Consider the following 17,281-nt stretch of genomic DNA (forward strand, 5'->3'; position numbering starts at 1 on the left):
TTTTCCAGATTTTAATCTAATTTTTACAAAAAATTCAATTTTTTAGGACTAAATGCGACCGGAAACCGTCAAAATGGTTCGAATACGAGGCTCCGATGGGAGAAACGACTCCGGATCGGTTTCACCGCCTGGATTAGCTATTTCTGGGTAATTAGGCCCTCTAAAATTGTGTTACGAGCAATTATGCAATGATTTTAGCGATGAAAAAGCGATTTTTGTGGAAAAAATGCGCAAAATCTATGGAAAAGATGGTCAGAACACAAATACAGAGGAATTAAATTTAAAAGTAAGGATTTCTAGACTATTCTCGGCACTTTCCTAGGTAAAAAATTCCTGTTTTTTAGATAGAACAGCTTTGGAATGGCCTAAAACCGTCGCAACGCGAGAAATTCATTGGAAAAGAGAATAGTACAGTAAGAGAACATTTATATTCGAAATTTCAGCAAAAAGTTGTTTTTTTTCAGGCAAAAAGCTCAAGTCCACATAAGAAAGAGCCGGCGCCAATGTTAGAGAGACGGAATAGTGAGATTTCCAGCTGAAAATCACGGAAAATGCTGAAAATTTCAGATTGCAAGGCGATTGCCAAGGTTTTGGATCTGAAACCAGCCACAAAGACCGGGAATTCCTATAGCCAAGCGATCAAAGGACGAATGAAGTCGTGGCGCAAAGAGGGACATATGATTAACTCCAGAATTTGGTGAGATTTTGATTTTGAACCCAAATAAATTACTTTTGGGTCATTTTGAGCTGTATCTGCTGTAATTCTTGGCGTTTGGAGACAAAAATAGGGTTTCAAAGCCATTTTTCAAGTATAAAACCTTGAAAATCGGCTAAAAATGACCCAAAATAGCCTAAACTACGGTTGGTGGCCTAGGAAACCAAACCTAGGCCATCAAAGTTGATTTTGTGACAGAAATAGCGTTTCTGACTGATTTTCGAGCTAACTGTATCAAAAATTGGCTTTTGAAGCCATTTTTCCAGCCTAAAACCTTCAAAAATGGCCCGAAACAGCCTAAAATACAGTTGGTGGCCTAGAAATCCAAATCTAGGCCACAAAAAACGAATTTTGACTTAAAGTCTGGTTTTTGTTCATAAAAATGGCTTTCGGAGCAAATTTTAAGCTGAAAATGTTGGAAAAAAGAGAGAAGACAGCCTAAAATTATCTAGTGGCCTAGAAATCCAAACCTAGGCCACTTAGGAAGAATTTCAACTTAAAATCTTGTTTTTTGTGCCAAAAATGATGATTTGGACCGTTTTTAAAACTGAAAATGCTAGAAATCAGCTAGAAAACATCAGAAAACAGCCCAAAACCAGATAGTGGCCTAGAAACCCAAACCTAGGCCATTAGAACCAAATTCAAGTCGGGAATATAGCTTTTTGATGCAAAAATTAGATTTCAGGACCATTGCTTAAGCTTAAAACTTTGAAATTCGACAAAAAATAACCCGAAACAGGCTAAAATACAGTTGGTGGCCTAGAAATCCCAACCTAGGCCACCAAGAACGAATTTCAGTCTAAAATCTAGCTTTTTGTGTTAAAAATTGCATTCAAAACTGTTTTTTAGTCTGAAAATGCTGGAAAACGGCATAGTGGCCTAGAAAACCAAATCTAGGCCACCCAACTCTTCAAAAATTCGCGTTTTTGGTTGATTTTCAACTGAAAATGTGTGTCAAAAATAGCTCAAAATCGTCTAAAAACTGATAAAAGTCATAGGAAAGAGCTTTGTGGCCTAGAAACCCGCCTTTTTTTCTAATTTTTCACATTTTCCAGCCCTCCATCACCACCACGATGCACCGCCCATCAACAACAACAACAACAACCATCATCATCATCGTCTTCCAGCCAAATCCAATCTGAAATTCCATTTTTAATCGTCAAAACCGACCCAAAACAGCCAGAAAACGGTCCGGAATTTGAATTTCGCGTGTTGGAAGCCCCTAAATCAGTGGAAACGCCCAAAATTATACAGAAATTGGTGGAAAAAGCGACGAATTGTCCTCCGAAACGAATCCTGAAAACGGCAATTCAATCAGCGTCTCGAAAACCGCAGATTTCGACGAAAAAAGTCTTAAAATCGCGGGTTTTTCCGATTGCTCAGCCTTGTTATCAGTTGAGTTATGATGATGCGTGTCGAGAGTACTATCACACGCTGTCACACTCGTTTTTGAAGGATTCTGGTGAGTTTTTTTCGGCTGAAAATACTGAAAAAATGAGCAAATGAACGTGTAAATTTGAGTCATTTGATCTGAAAATTGAGAAGAAAATTTCTTTTTTTTTAGGTTACTGTAGCTCAGGAATCTCCAGATCGGCAAAAAATGTTTAAAAATCACTGAAAATTGCTTCAAAAATGCCCAAAAATGAGCAAAATCGGGTGTTTCCGGGTTACTGTAGCTCACAATGAGGGATACTGTAATTTTCTTTTTTTTCTTCAAGTAAGGATTACTGTAGATTTGGAAATTTGAGATTCCAGGCTTACTGTATTTCCAGATTTTCCAAAAAATTTACAAGTTTTGAAGGTTACTGTAATCTTCAATTTTTTGAAATTTTCTGTATTTCTAGATTACTGTAGAGTTTTATAGAACTTTCAATTTTTGAAGTTTGGGTTACAGTAAGTTATGGAGAAACTAGATTACTGTAGTTTTGTAGGTTTGAAATTTCAAAGGCTGAGGATTACTGTAGCTCAGGTAACTGTAGAATACTGTAGCTTACAAAATCTACAGTAATCTCGAAAGTTTCAAAAACAAAAAAAAATATACAGTAACCTGAAAAAAAGGGAACTTTCGAGTTTCAAGATTACTGTAGATTTGGAAAATTGAGATTCTACGATTACTGTAGTTCCTTTTCCCGAAATTTCCCAATTTTTTTGATTACTGTAGATTACTGTAGGTTTTCAATTTTGAATATACCGTAATTTATGGAGAAACGGGATTACTGTAGTTTTAGAAAATTAGCAATTATAGTTGATTACGGTAGGCTTGAAATTCCAAAGGCTGAGGATTACTGTAGCTCAGGTTACTGTAGAATACTGTAGCTTACAAAATCTACAGTAATCTCGAAAGTTTCAAAAACAAAAAAAAATATACAGTAACCTGAAAAAAAGGGAACTTTCGAGTTTCAAGATTACTGTAGATTTGGAAAATTGAGATTCTACGATTACTGTAGTTCCTTTTCCCGAAATTTCCCAATTTTTTTGATTACTGTAGATTACTGTAGGTTTTCAATTTTGAATATACCGTAATTTATGGAGAAACGGGATTACTGTAGTTTTAGAAAATTAGCAATTATAGTTGATTACGGTAGGCTTGAAATTCCAAAGGCTGAGGATTACTGTAGCTCAGGTTACTGTAGAATACTGTAGGTTTGAAAAGCTACAGTAATCCCGAAAGTATTAAAAAAACAATTCAGATTTTAAAATCCACAGTAATCTTGAAAAGTGGAATTTTCGAAAATACAACAAGAATGGATTACTGTAGATTTGAAAAATTGGGATGCCGAGATTACTGTAGTTCAAAAAATTTTTAGAAATCTAGAAATCTACAGTAATCAGAAATCTACAGTAATCAGAGAAATCTACAGTAATCCGTTCGAAAAATTAGTCATTTGAAATTTTCAGAATTTCCTAAATTCTAGAATTTTCAGAATTCAGAAATTAAGGATTTCAGGATTACTGTAGTTCAAAAAGTTGGAATTCAAAAAATCTACAGTAATCCTTTCAAAAGAAAAACTCATTTTCCAATTTTTTGAAATTTTGAGATTTTTGAAATTTTCGGAATTTTCAGATTTTTCAAAATTTTTAGAATTTCAGATTCCAGAATTTTCGAAGTTTTGAAAATCCATAGTTATCCAAAAAGTGAAAATTTTCAATTTTTGAAGATTTTGGAGTATCAGGGTTACTGTAGAATTCAATATTTTTCAAATTTTGCAGATTTTCCCGCCAACGATTCGCTGCTACCCGTCTACGCGGACATTGTACAAGGATTTCAACCGATTCGAGAGTACAAATTTGGGAATCTTCTTTAGTTTTTTTCGCTACAGTAACCCAATTATTGAATTTTTCAAAAAAATTATTTTCCCGCCCAAATATTCAAAAAAAAATTTTTTTTTTTGAATTTTTTTTACAATGTCATAGCATACTGTAAGTCTCCACTCCCCTAGAATAATCAATTTTTCGTTATCACCCCCAGTAGTACTGTTGTTCGTTCATTCTAGAAATTTCTCGTTGTTTTTTAGGCTCCGCCTCTTTTTTTCCCCTCTAGCTCCGCCCACTTTTTTTTTGTTACCTTCCCTTGTTGAGTTTTATCACACCCCGTTTTTTGCTTTCTTTTTGCTCGTTTTCCCAGTTTTTTATTGATTTTCAATCATATGAAATTCCCGAGTTTATTGGACCAATGCAACTACAGTAATCCAAAAAAATTTTGGATTTCAAAAAAATTCAAAAAAAGAAGAAGAGTTCAAGTTTTGATCTCCTTCTTGATTTGGTCGATTTTCTCGTTTTTCCAATTTTCCGAAATCATTGTTTTCGCGGGTTCCGAGATGTTTGCGTCGAACCATTTCTCCAAATCTGACGAATTTAGATTTTTGACATTCTGAAATTTGAAAATACGAAGTTTCGGACTGAAAAACGGCTTAAAATCCCCATTTTTGAACCTAAAATGCCTGGAAATAGGCTTGGAAATCATGAAAACCTTGCTGAAAATGTTAAAATTTCAAAAAAAGAAATCAAAATTTAGAATTTTTAAATTTTCCGATTTTTGGAAATTCTACAAAATTCGAAATTTCAGGCTTACTGTACCTACAGTAATCCTCGAATTTTTGAATTTTTTGTATTCTGAAATTCACGAAATTCTGAAAACTGCATAATTCGAAAAAGTCGTTAAAGAAATTTCGAATTTTTCTAAAATTTGAAATTTTCGAAATTTCAAGAATTCTGGAATTTCAAGAATTTCGAGAATCAAAAAAAATTAGAAATTGGAAATTTTTCAGAAGTTTCAGAAGTTTGACATTTTCAGAATTTTTAAATTTTAGGATTTTTGGAATTTTCGAAAAGTTCAAATTCGAATTTCTACAAAATTCGAAACTTCAGGCTTACTGTACCTACAGTAATCCTCGAATTTCCGAAAAATGGTTTCAGAATTTTTAGGGATTTTTGAATTTTAAGAAATTCGATTTTTCAAAAGTTTAGGCATTTTTGGAATTTTGGATTTTAAGAATTGCAGAATTTTGGAATTTCCAAATTTTCTGAATTTTCTGAATTTCCAATTTTCAGATTTTTGGAATTTCGAATTCTGAAACTTCAGAATTTTTTGTATTCTGAAATTCACGAAATCTGAAAATTCCATAATTCGAAAAAGTCCGAAATTTCGAATTTTTCGAAAGTTTAAAATTTTCAGAATATCGAGATTTTCAGCATTTTCAGAAATTTAGGAATTGTCAAGTTTCCTACGCGCTGTGGTTGCGTCGCGGCTGGTGGGTCAAAACTGGAAACTGAGCTGGACTAGTCGTGTTTAGACTCATTTTGAAGCACGGAACAAGTAGAAAATGAATATTTACATTTCATCTGAAAATAATAGAAGTTTGGCTGGCTATGAGTAATTTGAGATTTTTCGAAAATTATTGGAATATCTATTTTTGGCCATTACTTTGTTATTTCTAAACGTTTCCGCTTGAAATTCAGACGTTCTTGATCAGCTTATTGAGAGCTTCAAAATGAGCCTAAACACGAATAGTCTAGCTCAATTATGAGTTTTGATCTACGCGTTGCGGTTGCGTCGCGGATGGTAGGTCAATTTTCAAAATTCAGCTAAACTAGTCGTGTTGGGGGTCATTTTAAAGCTCATAACAAACTGAAAAAGTATATTCAAGTTTCGAACAAAAAAGTTGGAACACTGGCAAGTTATGAGCAATATGAGATTTTTCGAAAATTATTGGAATATCAATTTTTAGTCATAACACGCTTATTTTTCGAAATTTCGGTTTTTACCTTTCTAGTTAAGGTTTGGCTAGTCAAGAGCTTCAAGATGAGCCTATACACGCCCATATTACCTCGCCATTTAAGAAATAAGGTCCCACCACGAAACCTACAGTAATCCAAAAAAGTTTCGGAATCTAATCGTGTTTAGACTCATTTTGAAGGTCTTTTCAAGCTGAATCTAACTGTCATAATATCAGCTATTGTCATCCTACAGTAATCCCAAAAAATGCAATTTTTAAATTTTCCGGCTTGGCGGGAATTCAAATTTTTTCAAATAAATTACCATTTGTATTGACAAAACGATGAGAAAAAAAACCCACTGATTACAGTAATCCGCATTGTTATCAGCTACTGATTTCAAAAAAAAACAAAAGATTCTCAGTTTTTTTTTGAATTTTTGATTTTCAGAAATTCCACATTTTGATGTCTGGAAATTCTGAAAATTCCAGAAATTCCACATGGAGATCACATCAGGATTTTCAGATTTTTCACGCGAAGGGGAGTGGGGATTACTGTAGCATACTGTAGTATTGGTGTTTGCGGAGATGCACTTTAATTGACGCGCAAATTTGAAATTTTGAATTAAAAAAAAATCAAATTTTTCAGATGTTTTCGAATATTCTTTATTCTTGAATTTTTTGAAATTCAGAAGAAGAGAAAAATGCAAAAAAATAGTTCAAAAAACGGCTTAAAATTCAGATTATGGTACAAAAAAAAATGCAAAAAAATTAAATTTTTTTCTTGAAGAACGATTCCAGAGGTTTCGGTTTTTTCGCTTGTTGAACCGGCGATTTTATTGGTCCCGTCCGTTTTCTATTGCCAATTTTTGCATCGGATTTCGATTTGAGCGCACGTGCTTCCTCGAGAGCAATCCGATGTTCGTATTGCTGAAAATTGTGCATTTTGTCGTAGAATATGGTGTTTTTTCCGAATTTTAACATCAGATTTGAGTTTCCCATGCTTGATTACCCCTAGCCACCAATTTTCGAAGCTCTAGCTCGAAGTGTCGTAAACTTCGGTGTTTGGTCCGCAAACACCAGGGTACAGTACCCTAAAACTCCTAAAATCAACTCTAGAAACTCAAAATACAAGGTTCTGGAGGTAGAATTTTATCAGAAACTCGATTGTAACCTCAGAAGTTGAATTTAAACATCCTACAGCCTAATAAAAGTGAATTGTCGTCAAATGTGGTGTTTGGTCCGTAAAAACTGCTTCTACCCTAAATTTAGGTGTTCCGTTGAAACTCTCATGTCGAAAAACCCCACCCCTCCAAATTTCAGCGCTCTAGCTCAAAGTGTCGTAAGATTTGGTGTCTGGTCCGCAAACACCAGGCAACAGTACCCCCAAAATACTCAAAATCGACGCTAAAAACCCCAAAAACAAGGTTCCAGAGGTAGGATTACATGGGAAGCTCGATTTTAAACCCCACATTTGTATTCAAAAGCTCAGAAACCCAAAAAATGCGAATTGTCGTCAAATATGGTGTTTTGTACGCAAACACGCCGATCGAAGACCTAAGAACTCTACAAACTCAAAAAACATAGTTCTAGGGGTAGAATTTCATGGGAACTCGATTTTGATAGTTAAAACTTTCTAAATATACTGGAAATCCTGTAAAAACCTTTCTAATATCCGGCGGCAAGTGTCTGAGTGCTTGTTTCGAGATTTTCTTGCCATCCACAGTAATGTAATCAATGTCAGTGGGTTTTTTGAGAGGCTGTGGTGCTGGAACGTCTTCATCCGAATCATCCAAAACAATGAATTCCACAGATCCGTCGAGAATCGTTTTGGGTCCAGACGTGGATGGTTTCGAGGCTGGAATCTAGAAAAATAGCCATTTTTGAAGCTGAAAATCGCATTTTTCGGCATACCACCGGTGCTGGTGGCTCCTCAATGATAACATCAGCTCTTCCATCATTCGGATCATAAACTGCATTTTTTCTCGCCTCTTTTTCCCGTTTTCTCGCTCCCAACCACTCGGTTATGGCTCTTGTCTGTGCTGGAATTCCTGGCTGAAAACGGCTGGCTGATAGCGAGATATTGAGCACTGGAGGCGTCCATGGACCATCTGAAACGTTGAAAATCGAACTCCTCATGGCTTTCTACCCCTAGAACTCCTATTTCAAGCCTCTATTGGAAAGTGTCGTCAAATGTGATGTTTCGTACGTAAACACTGAAGCTGTCCCAAATTGGAGTTTTTCTTTGAACTCCTCATACGTTGTTATGTTACAGTTCCAAATTTTAACCCTCCAGCTCGAAGTGTCGTGAAATTTGGTGTTTGGTCCGCAAACGCCAAGCTACAGTACCCCAAAGCTGTCTAAATAAACGCTAGAAACTCGAAAAAGCAAACATCCCGGAGTAGAATTTCGCGAGAAACTCGATTTTAGGCTCTAAATGTGAATTCCAACGCTCAAAAAGCCAGAAAAAGAAATTTTCGTAGAATTCGGTGTTTGGTCCGTGAACACTGAAGCTAACTCGAATTTGAGGTTTTCTCTGAATTCCTCATGCTTCATTATGTTCAGATTCCAAATTTCAGCTCTCTAGCTCGCATTGTCGTAAGATTTGATGTTTGGTCTGCAAACACCACGCTACAGTAACCCAAAATTCTCAAAATCCACGCTACAATCCTAAGGAAAAAGATTCCGGAGGTAGAATTCAGCGGAAAACTCGAATTTGAGCATAATAATCAAGTTCAGGAGCTCAGAAAACCATAAAAAGTAAATTGTCGTAAAATCCGGTGTTTGGTCCGTAAACACTGTCTCGACCCAAATTTTATGTGTTCCTTTGAACTTCTCATGTCCAATTACCCTAAGATACCAAATTTCAGGTCTTTAGCTCATATAGCCGTAAATTTTGGTGTTTTGTCTGCAAACACCAAGCTACAGTACCCCAAAATTCTCAAAATCAACGCTATGATCTTGAAAGACAAAAATCCCGAAGTAGAATATCGCGAGAAACTCGATTTTAGGCTCTAAATGTGAATTTCAACGCTCAGGAAGCCAGAAAACGGGAAATGTCGTAAGATTCGGTGTTTGGTATTCACTGAAGAGAAAGACTAACTTGAATCTGAGTCTTTCTCTGAACTCCTCATGCCTTACTATACCGTTGTACCAAATTTCAGTCTTCTAGCTCCCACTGTCGTATTATATGGTGTTTTGTCTGCAAACACCAAGCTACAGTACCCCAAAATTCTCAAAATCAACGCTATGATCTCGAAAAACCAAGTTCCCGGAGTAGAATTTTATGGGAAACTCGAATTTGCGCATGAAATCCTTGCTAACCTTCATTTTTAGCCAAATTCGATCGATTTAATGCGCGAATCGCTGTCCAGACCTGCTCAAAAATGATATCCGGATGGTAACTGGTCATTTTCAGTGTTTTTTGTGGTTTTCCATCGTCTGTCAGCAAAGAATACACTAGATTTTCAGCAGTTCTCTTGTTTTCAGCCTGATCCGTCCCCAATCGTTTCGCCAGCTCTTTCACCAATCCTCCGACCCATTTTTTGAGCTCTCCTGTCGTTCGAATCGCCATTTTCCCCGGGAAATTCTTGCTGACGGCAATGGAAGAGGATTCCTTCCGTGGCCTAACTGGTTCGTCATCCAGTCCCTCGGCCACGGCCCTCAAATACTCGTGTTGATCCGGAAACGTTTCGATGAGCAATGCAATGTCCAATTCCAGAATTTCACCCATTAGCTGGAAGAAATTTAGATGTTTTCATTGTCAAAAATCGAATTCCTCGCGTTTTTCTAGCCTAAAAAGCTTCTAGAACCTCAAAAATCAAAGTGTCGTAAAATCCGGTGTCTGGTACGCAAACACGCTAATCTAAAATCTCCATCGATTTTCTCATGCCCAATTACCCCACCGAACCAAATTTCAGCTCTCTATCTCAATGTGTCGTAAGATTCTATGTTTGGTCCGCAAACACCAAGTTACAGTACCCCACCAAATTTAAAGCTACAGATTCAAAAAACAATGTTTTAGGAGTGAAATTTTGCGAGAAAGTCGATTTTCGAAGTTAGAACAGTTAAAAAACACAGTAAAACCGAAAATTTTCGAATTGTCGTAAAATTTGATGTTTCGTCTGCAAACACTGAAAACCGCTATTTTCGCCTCAAAAAAACCAACTTTCTTGGGTGGAATTTCGCGGGGATTTCGATTTTCGGAGTCAGAACTCATTACTACTACTAAACTACCGTAAGACTAAGAAACTTGCAACTATTCAAATTGTCGTAAGATCTGATGTTTTGTCTGTAAACACGGAAAATCGGTTTATGAAGCTCGAACCGGCGACTTTTCAGAGTCAAATTTTGCAGGAAATTCAATTTTCTCGATTAGAACAATTCAAAAATACAGTAAGACACAGAAAATTAGAATTGTCGTAAAGTTTGATGTTTCGTCCGTGAACACCAAAACCGGGGTTTGGGTCTCAAAAAAGCGATTCACTAGAGTGAAGTTTTGCGGGAAATTCGAATTTCAGGGTTAGAATTTGTCAAAATTACAGTAAGATACCAAAAACTCAAATTGTCGTAAAATGTGATGTTTTGTCCGTAAACACGGAAAACCGAGGTAGCCGTATCAAAAAAAGTTACTTCCCGAGGTGAAAATTTGCGGGAAATTTGATTTTCCGCATTGAAAGACTTCAAAACTACAGTAAGACATCGAAAATTCAAAATGTCGTAAAATGTGATGTTTTGTCCGTAAACACCAGAAACCGTTGTTTAAAGCTCAAATAAGGGAATTTCTAGGCTGAAATTTTGCGGGGAATTCGATTTTCGAAGTTAGAACAGTGGAAAACTACCGTAAGACACAGAAAATTCAAATTGTCGTAAAATGTTATGTTTTGTCCGTAAACACCAGAAACCGTTGTTTAAAGCTCAAATAAGGGAATTTCTAGGCTGAAATTTTGCGGGGAATTCGATTTTCGAAGTTAGAACAGTGGAAAACTACCGTAAGACACAGAAAATTCAAATTGTCGTAAAATGTTATGTTTTGTCCGTAAACACGGAATATCGTTGTTTTAGGCTAAGAAACCGGGGTTGAGTCTCAAAAAGCCATTTTCTAGGATGAAATTTCGCGAGAAACTCGATTTTCGGGGTTTGAACTCTTCAAAATGTCAAAATGACCGTAATATTGAGCATTTCCTGAATGCGATTTCCCATTTTTCCGCCGAATCCTCTCACATCTCCAATTGGCGTCGTTCTCAGAATCTCTCGACAATTCCTCCATGGGATAAGTGTCTGCTGACGTGGTTTATGCCTCGCACACACCAGCTTAGCCATCATTTTATTGTTTCCAACTCCGGCTGAGCAATAGAATTGGGTCTCGTCACGAATACGCTTTCGTATCGTTTCTACAGTAATCGCCGCGATTAGAAGAAGCAGATTTTCTGTGGAATTTCGAGAGCTTTCGATGAAATCGGAAAGAAATTCTTCGCGAAGATGCTCATTCTCCTTGACGTCTTCTCCATTCGCCAAATGGGTTGATGGTAGTTGGTCCAGCGAGGTCTGAAGCAGGGAAATTTGAATTTTTTTGAATAATTTTAGGCCAATATTGACGATTTTTAGCTGAAAAGTCGCTGAAAAAAAAAAATTTTTTTTTTGAAATTTCGGAAAATTTTTCTAGATTTTTAGCGATTTTTAAGCTGAAAATTCGATTTTTAAGCAATATTTGATACAAAAAACTCATTTTTCAGCGATTTGTACCCTAAACAACTATTTTTTTCAACAATTTTTAGGCCAAAAAAGTCATTTTTCAGCGATTTTTAAACTAAAAAAAACAATTTTTCTGAAATTTTTGGGCTAAAAAACTCGTTTTTCTGTGACTTGAAAAATCGATTTTTAAGCAATTTTTGGTCCCAAAAAGTCATTTTTCAATAATTTTTTGGTTTAAAAAAGTCATTTTTAGCGATTTTTCACCTAAAAACGTTTTTCTGAGATTTTTGGGCCAAAAAAGACATTTTTCAGCGATTTATAGGCCGAAAAAATCGATTTTTCTGCACTTTTTAGGCCAAAAAACTCATTTTTCAGCGATTCTTAACCTAAAATAAACAATTTTTCAACAATTTTTAGGCCAAAAAACTTATTTTTCCACAATTTTTAGGCCGAAAAATCGATTTTCCAGCAGTTTCTACCTTAACAATCTCTTCCAATTGCCCATTTTCCCGAATTTCCTCCAATTTTTGGTTGGTATAAGCGGTTAAATCCAAAAACGCCTCATCCACAGACGCCTTCTCCACAATTATCGTCGAGTCGAAATTGTTGAGCACTCGGAACACTTCAGCACTGGCATCTCTGCGAAATTTAGCTTTTTTTATGGGTTTCAAGGCCTTAAACTTGATTTTCAAGCAATTTTTGGGCTCCGGAAGCTTCCAGAACCCCTAAAACAGCTTTTGGGCGATTTTGGACTTACAAATCGGATTTTTTGACAATTTTTGAGTTTTTAGGCATAATTATGAGAAAAACTTAGTTTTGGAAGGTATTTTCTGAAGATTTTCATTGAAAATTTGCATTTAAAAGGTTCCAAAATGTTCCAGAAGCGCTATATGCATTTTTTACATTTATACAGGCATTGTTCAGGGTTTCTGGCGACTTTTATGTTTTGGAAGCGTCTAGAAAGCTCCAGAACGACTTTTCAGCGGTTCTTCGGGCAGTTTTTGAGGATATTTATTGAAAAATTTGATTCTAAAATGTTCTAGATGCTCTATACAACGTTTAGAGAGCGTTTCTGGAAGCCTCCAGAAAGCTCCAGAAGCTTTTTTCAGCTTCAGAAGCTTCGAGATCCTCTAAAGCAGCTTTTGGCCGGATTTTTATGGAAAAATTGGTTTTAAACCGTTCCGGAATGCTCTAGAATGAATTTTTGAATCCGAATTATACTTCTCTAAAACAGCTTTTGGCCGGTTTTTATGCCATTTTTATTGAAAAATTGCTTCAAGAATGTTCTAGAAGCGGTATCTATGATTTTTGGTGTTTTTTAGGTTCTGGAAGCTTCTAGGAAGCTCCATGAGCATTTTTTCGGCTTCAGAAGCTTCTAGAGCTTCTGAAACAGCTTTTTAAGCCATTTTTAAGGACTTTTTAATGGTAAATTTGCTTCTAGAATGGTCTAGAAGCGCTATACAAACTTTAAAAGTCAAATTATACTTTTAAAGGCATTTTTCGAGGTATCTCTCAATTTCTAGGATTTTGAGCTTCTGGAAGCTTCTAGACAGCTCCAGAAAGCTCCAGAATTTTCCCAGCACCCCACACACCGATATTTTTGAATATCCGCCTTGTCTGCATACTCTCCAATCGGTACATGGCAAATATTCAGGTGTGGACACTTGATTTTGGCATCGGCAACCGACATTCCACGCTTTACACCGAATGGACGGGCTTCATAGCTGACTGCGAGGATTCTAGAAGATTCCAGAACAATTTTTCAGCAAAATTTCCAGCCATTTTCTTACCCACCCTCGACTCCCTGCCGCGAATGTTGCACTACAATCACCGGCTGACCCCATAATTCGGGTTTATCCCGCTGTTCGACCTGTGCGTAGAAGCAATCCATGTCGATTAGACTGATTACTCGACGCATTTTTGTGTTTTTTAATCTGGAAAATTGAAAAATCCTGTTTTTTCTAACCAGAAAGGTCTAAAAATGACGAAATTCCGCTGAAAATCAATGAAAAAACCTAAATTCGAACTCCCTCGAAAAAATGCGTTTGTGTGCAAACGCGCCCCGCCGCGCATTTCGCTGCTTGTTGACTGAGGATCAAACGCTAAAGCACAGGCGGCGGAGAAAAGTAGGCCCAGCAATTTATTTTCCCTATTTTTTCTCCGATTTTCGTCGGATTTTTCCCAATTTTTTGGGATTTGTCTTGATTTTTAGTGATTTCTAATGAAAAATTGAGTGAAATCCAGTTATTTTTCGGGGAAAGTCACCGAAATTGATGTGTAGAACGATTCTAGGGGGTTTTCGAAATTAATTTCCACCTACTTTGTCTATTTTTGTGGTTTTTCAATCACAACATGAGGTGAATTCTAGTTATTTATGCATCGAAAATTCCCTAAAAGCGATGTTTGGAACGATTCTCGGGGATTTTCGAAATTTTTTTCGCCTTTTTAATGAACTTCGCTCATCGAAATCTTTTTCCAGTTCTTTTTCTCTTTCATCTCATTTTCCCAAATTTTCAGGTAAAAAAAAGCAGAAATGGTTCGCATGAACGTCCTCGCCGATGCGCTCAACGCCATCAACAACGCCGAGAAGCGCGGAAAGCGCCAAGTTCTCATCCGTCCAGCCTCCAAGGTATAGAATCCGCCCCCATTCAATATGAACAACTCCTCAATGAAATTATTGATAGGTCAAGCTGGCAGCCTCGGTCGCAAAAAATGACCAAGGCTCTCCGTAAAATTTAGAATTTATTGAAAGAAAATGGTTTTTTGAATAACTTTCGGTTCTATTTTGAACGGAGACACCCTTGGTTAGATTCAATGGAATCTTCCCGGGATTTGAATTTCGAAGGTAACCAGCTCAACCAATTCTAGAAGAATCGCATGCCTCCCCCCTTGTATCGAGTCCACAATCCAAATTTTCAGGTTATCGTCCGCTTCTTGACCGTCATGATGAAGCACGGATACATCGGAGAGTTCGAGATCGTCGACGACCACCGCGCCGGAAAGATCGTCGTCAACCTTACCGGACGCCTCAACAAGGCCTCCGTCATCTCTCCAAGACTCAACATCCGTCTTAACGATTTGGAGAAGTACACCAACACTCTTCTTCCATCCCGTCAGTTCGGATACCTCATCCTTACCACCTCTGCCGGAATCATGGATCACGAGGAGGCCAGAAGAAAGCATTTGGGAGGAAAGATTCTCGGATTCTTCTTCTAAATAGCAATCGCTCTTGTTATTACAAATAAATTGTTGTTACAAACCAAATCCTTTTCTGTTCTTCTTAAAGATTATACCTTTGAAGGTCTCGAGTTTTTCTGTGCCCCTCTATATGGGGGTCTTTCAGAAACAGCCTAGGGAATTCTTTTCAGAAAAATGCTCCGTTCCACATTCACAGCTCTATTCCGAGCTTCTTCCAGAAGCATCTCCCAAACAGTCCCCCGATTTTCAGCAGCTGCAATAGGCAAGCAAGATCCCAAATTATCCTTATCCTACACTTGTAAAGTGTGTGGATCTCGACAAGTAGGCCGATTAAAAGGCTTTCAGTCCTAAAAAGCCGGTTTAAGGGTCCAAAAACGTTTTCCAAGGCATCATACGAGAAAGGAGTGGTTATTGTGACTTGTACCGGATGTCACAATCATCATATCATTGCTGATAATATCGGCTGGTTTGAGGATTTCAAAGTTGGATTTTTTTCTTCAGCTAAAATTAAAGCTCGAAATTTCAGGGCAAAAACATCGAGGAGCATCTGAAAAGTAAAGGAGAACAAGTCAAGAAGCAAGGGACAACGATAAGGAACGAGGATGGAATTTTTGAGATTTAAAAATATTTTTTTTTAATTTTCGAGCTAATTAAATAGTTAAAAATCAATTTTTTGGTCAACATGGGCAATTTATTCAAAAAAGAAAGGGAATTACTAACGGGGAGGGGAGTATCACAAAATTTAGAAAAATATAATTCAAATTCAAAGAAAAAATGGGGGACAGGACAGTATAAATTATAGTTCCTTTTTGGTTTCGACAGTAGTCTTCGCCGCCTCTTCTGGTCTCTTTGGATGACGTGGCAAGACTCGGAGAAGGACGATGTGGAGGATTGGCCAGAAGACGAAATAGATGAAGAAGCCGATGAAGTAGAGCGATTTGACGGGCTGAAAAAGGTGATTAGAAAAAAAACCTTTTAGAAGACGTCAACGATATTTTGAAGCATAAAAATACAGGCGTTAGAGCCCTCCAGAAAACGTCAAAAGGCTTATAGACGTTATAGACGACGTCAAGTACCTCCAGAAGACGTCAATTTACTTTAGAAGAATTTAGAACACGTCCGGAAGCTTCAGAAGGTTCCAGAAGACGTCCAATGGCTTCTGTATCTTTTCAAAGACGTTGGAGGACTCTTATACCTTCAAGATGACCTGCAGAGGAGGCTTCAGAATTTTTTAGAAGACGTCAGGAGGCTTCTGGATCTTCGAGAAGACGTCAAAAGCTCCCAGAAGCACTCTGAAATCGTCCGAAGCCTCCTGAGGCATCTAGAAGACGTCGATCCTCTTTAAAAGAATCTAGAGCGCGTCCAGAGGCTCTAAAACGTCATGGAAGACGTTTAAAGTTCCTTGAAGCATGTAGAAGACGTTCTGGATAGCCTTAAAAGTCCAAATGGAGCTTCAGAACTATCTAGAAGACGTCCAACACCTTCTATATTCCCCAGAAGACGTCAGGAGGCATCAGGGTGGTCTAGAAGAGTTTCAGAGGCTTTGGGATCCATGGACCTTCTAGCAGACGTCGGAAGACTTCTAAACCTTCTGTACGCCACCGAAGCCTTCTAGACCTCCAAGATCCTCTAAAATAGCTCCGAAATACTCACCCCAATCCAATACTTGGTCTTGATGAGTCCGAACATCAAGAACGCGAAACCCATGGAATACGAGATGACAATCTTTCCAAACAACCAGATGAACGGACGAGCAATTGGCTGAGCAATGGCCTCCGACCATCCGGGTGTCCTTTTAATCAGTGCGTACAACTGATTCTGAGCCTGAACACATCCCAATTCGACGCCGAAGAGAAGGAAGTATCCGAGGTGATAGCCATGCCAAATTGCAAGATAAGATAGCGTCACCACATGAGATGCCAGCTTGTTGTTCAGCCAACGGAGGCGGCGATGGATATGGCTGAAAAATCGGGGGGTTTTTGGGGGGGGGGCTGAAAATGAGCCTAAACTGGTCAGAAAATCCACAGAAATATGAATTTTATTATCCTTGTCAGAGAAACAATCAAAACCCATCTAGAAACTTCCAGAACCGTCCAGGCGCATGTTGACGTCTTCTGGAAGCTTCTGAAGCCTTATATAGCCGTCAGACGTCTTCTGGAGATATTTGCTTTTGTCTGAACCTCCCAGAAGGCTCTAGAGCAGTTCAAACCCATCTGGAGGCTTCTACAACCGTCGTTCTGCATTTTCATCTTCTAAGAGCTTCCGGAATCTTCTAGATGTCTCTAGAACCATTCAGACGCTTCCTGAAGATTCTGACGTCTCCTAGAACCTTCCGGCAGCGTTTAGACGTCTTTAGATGCATTTTGACGTCATCTAGACGCTTCTAGAACTTTCTAGAACATTAGATATCTTCTAGAGGCTATAGAATGTTCTAGATGCATTTTGACGTCTTCTAAACGCT

The 17,281-nt window shown here is 37.6% G+C and overlaps 5 protein-coding genes across 5 annotated transcripts in view; 3 read left to right on the top strand and 2 right to left on the bottom strand.

Moving 5' to 3' along the window:
- Window positions 1-52: 52 nt before the first annotated feature.
- Window positions 53-4,020, top strand: CBG11744 (the record flags this gene model as incomplete). Its single annotated transcript, XM_045243450.1, has 7 exons — window positions 53-147; window positions 199-286; window positions 345-413; window positions 465-522; window positions 568-697; window positions 1,771-2,177; window positions 3,926-4,020. 7 exons carry the CDS (start codon window positions 53-55, stop codon window positions 4,018-4,020), a joined length of 942 nt encoding a protein of 313 aa, XP_045094642.1.
- Window positions 4,021-6,699: 2,679 nt separating this feature from the next.
- Cbr-polh-1 lies at window positions 6,700-13,540 on the bottom strand (the record flags this gene model as incomplete). The annotated part of the gene is made up of 8 exons (XM_045243451.1): window positions 6,700-6,858; window positions 7,593-7,793; window positions 7,843-8,039; window positions 9,253-9,664; window positions 11,095-11,475; window positions 12,102-12,259; window positions 13,213-13,361; window positions 13,413-13,540. 8 exons carry the CDS (start codon window positions 13,538-13,540, stop codon window positions 6,700-6,702), a joined length of 1,785 nt encoding a protein of 594 aa, XP_045094643.1.
- Window positions 13,541-14,155: 615 nt separating this feature from the next.
- On the top strand, window positions 14,156-14,838 carry Cbr-rps-22 (the record flags this gene model as incomplete). The annotated part of the gene is made up of 2 exons (XM_002640947.1): window positions 14,156-14,251; window positions 14,542-14,838. 2 exons carry the CDS (start codon window positions 14,156-14,158, stop codon window positions 14,836-14,838), a joined length of 393 nt encoding a protein of 130 aa, XP_002640993.1.
- A 156-nt stretch (window positions 14,839-14,994) lies between these two features.
- Window positions 14,995-15,442, top strand: CBG11741 (the record flags this gene model as incomplete). Its single annotated transcript, XM_002640946.1, has 3 exons — window positions 14,995-15,123; window positions 15,207-15,302; window positions 15,347-15,442. 3 exons carry the CDS (start codon window positions 14,995-14,997, stop codon window positions 15,440-15,442), a joined length of 321 nt encoding a protein of 106 aa, XP_002640992.1.
- Window positions 15,443-15,616: 174 nt separating this feature from the next.
- The window catches only part of CBG11740, a gene marked incomplete at both ends in the record, with an annotated part of 6,585 nt that continues 4,920 nt past the window's right edge, over window positions 15,617-17,281 (bottom strand). The window contains 2 exons of the mRNA XM_045243452.1: window positions 15,617-15,766; window positions 16,474-16,780. Of these exons, the coding sequence (XP_045094644.1) occupies window positions 15,617-15,766; window positions 16,474-16,780 (457 nt within the window). The remainder of the gene's footprint in view (window positions 15,767-16,473; window positions 16,781-17,281) is intronic.

Source organism: Caenorhabditis briggsae, assembly GCF_000004555.2.
Source record: "Caenorhabditis briggsae complete genome, chrIII, whole genome shotgun sequence".
Lineage (NCBI taxonomy): Eukaryota > Metazoa > Nematoda > Chromadorea > Rhabditida > Rhabditidae > Caenorhabditis > Caenorhabditis briggsae.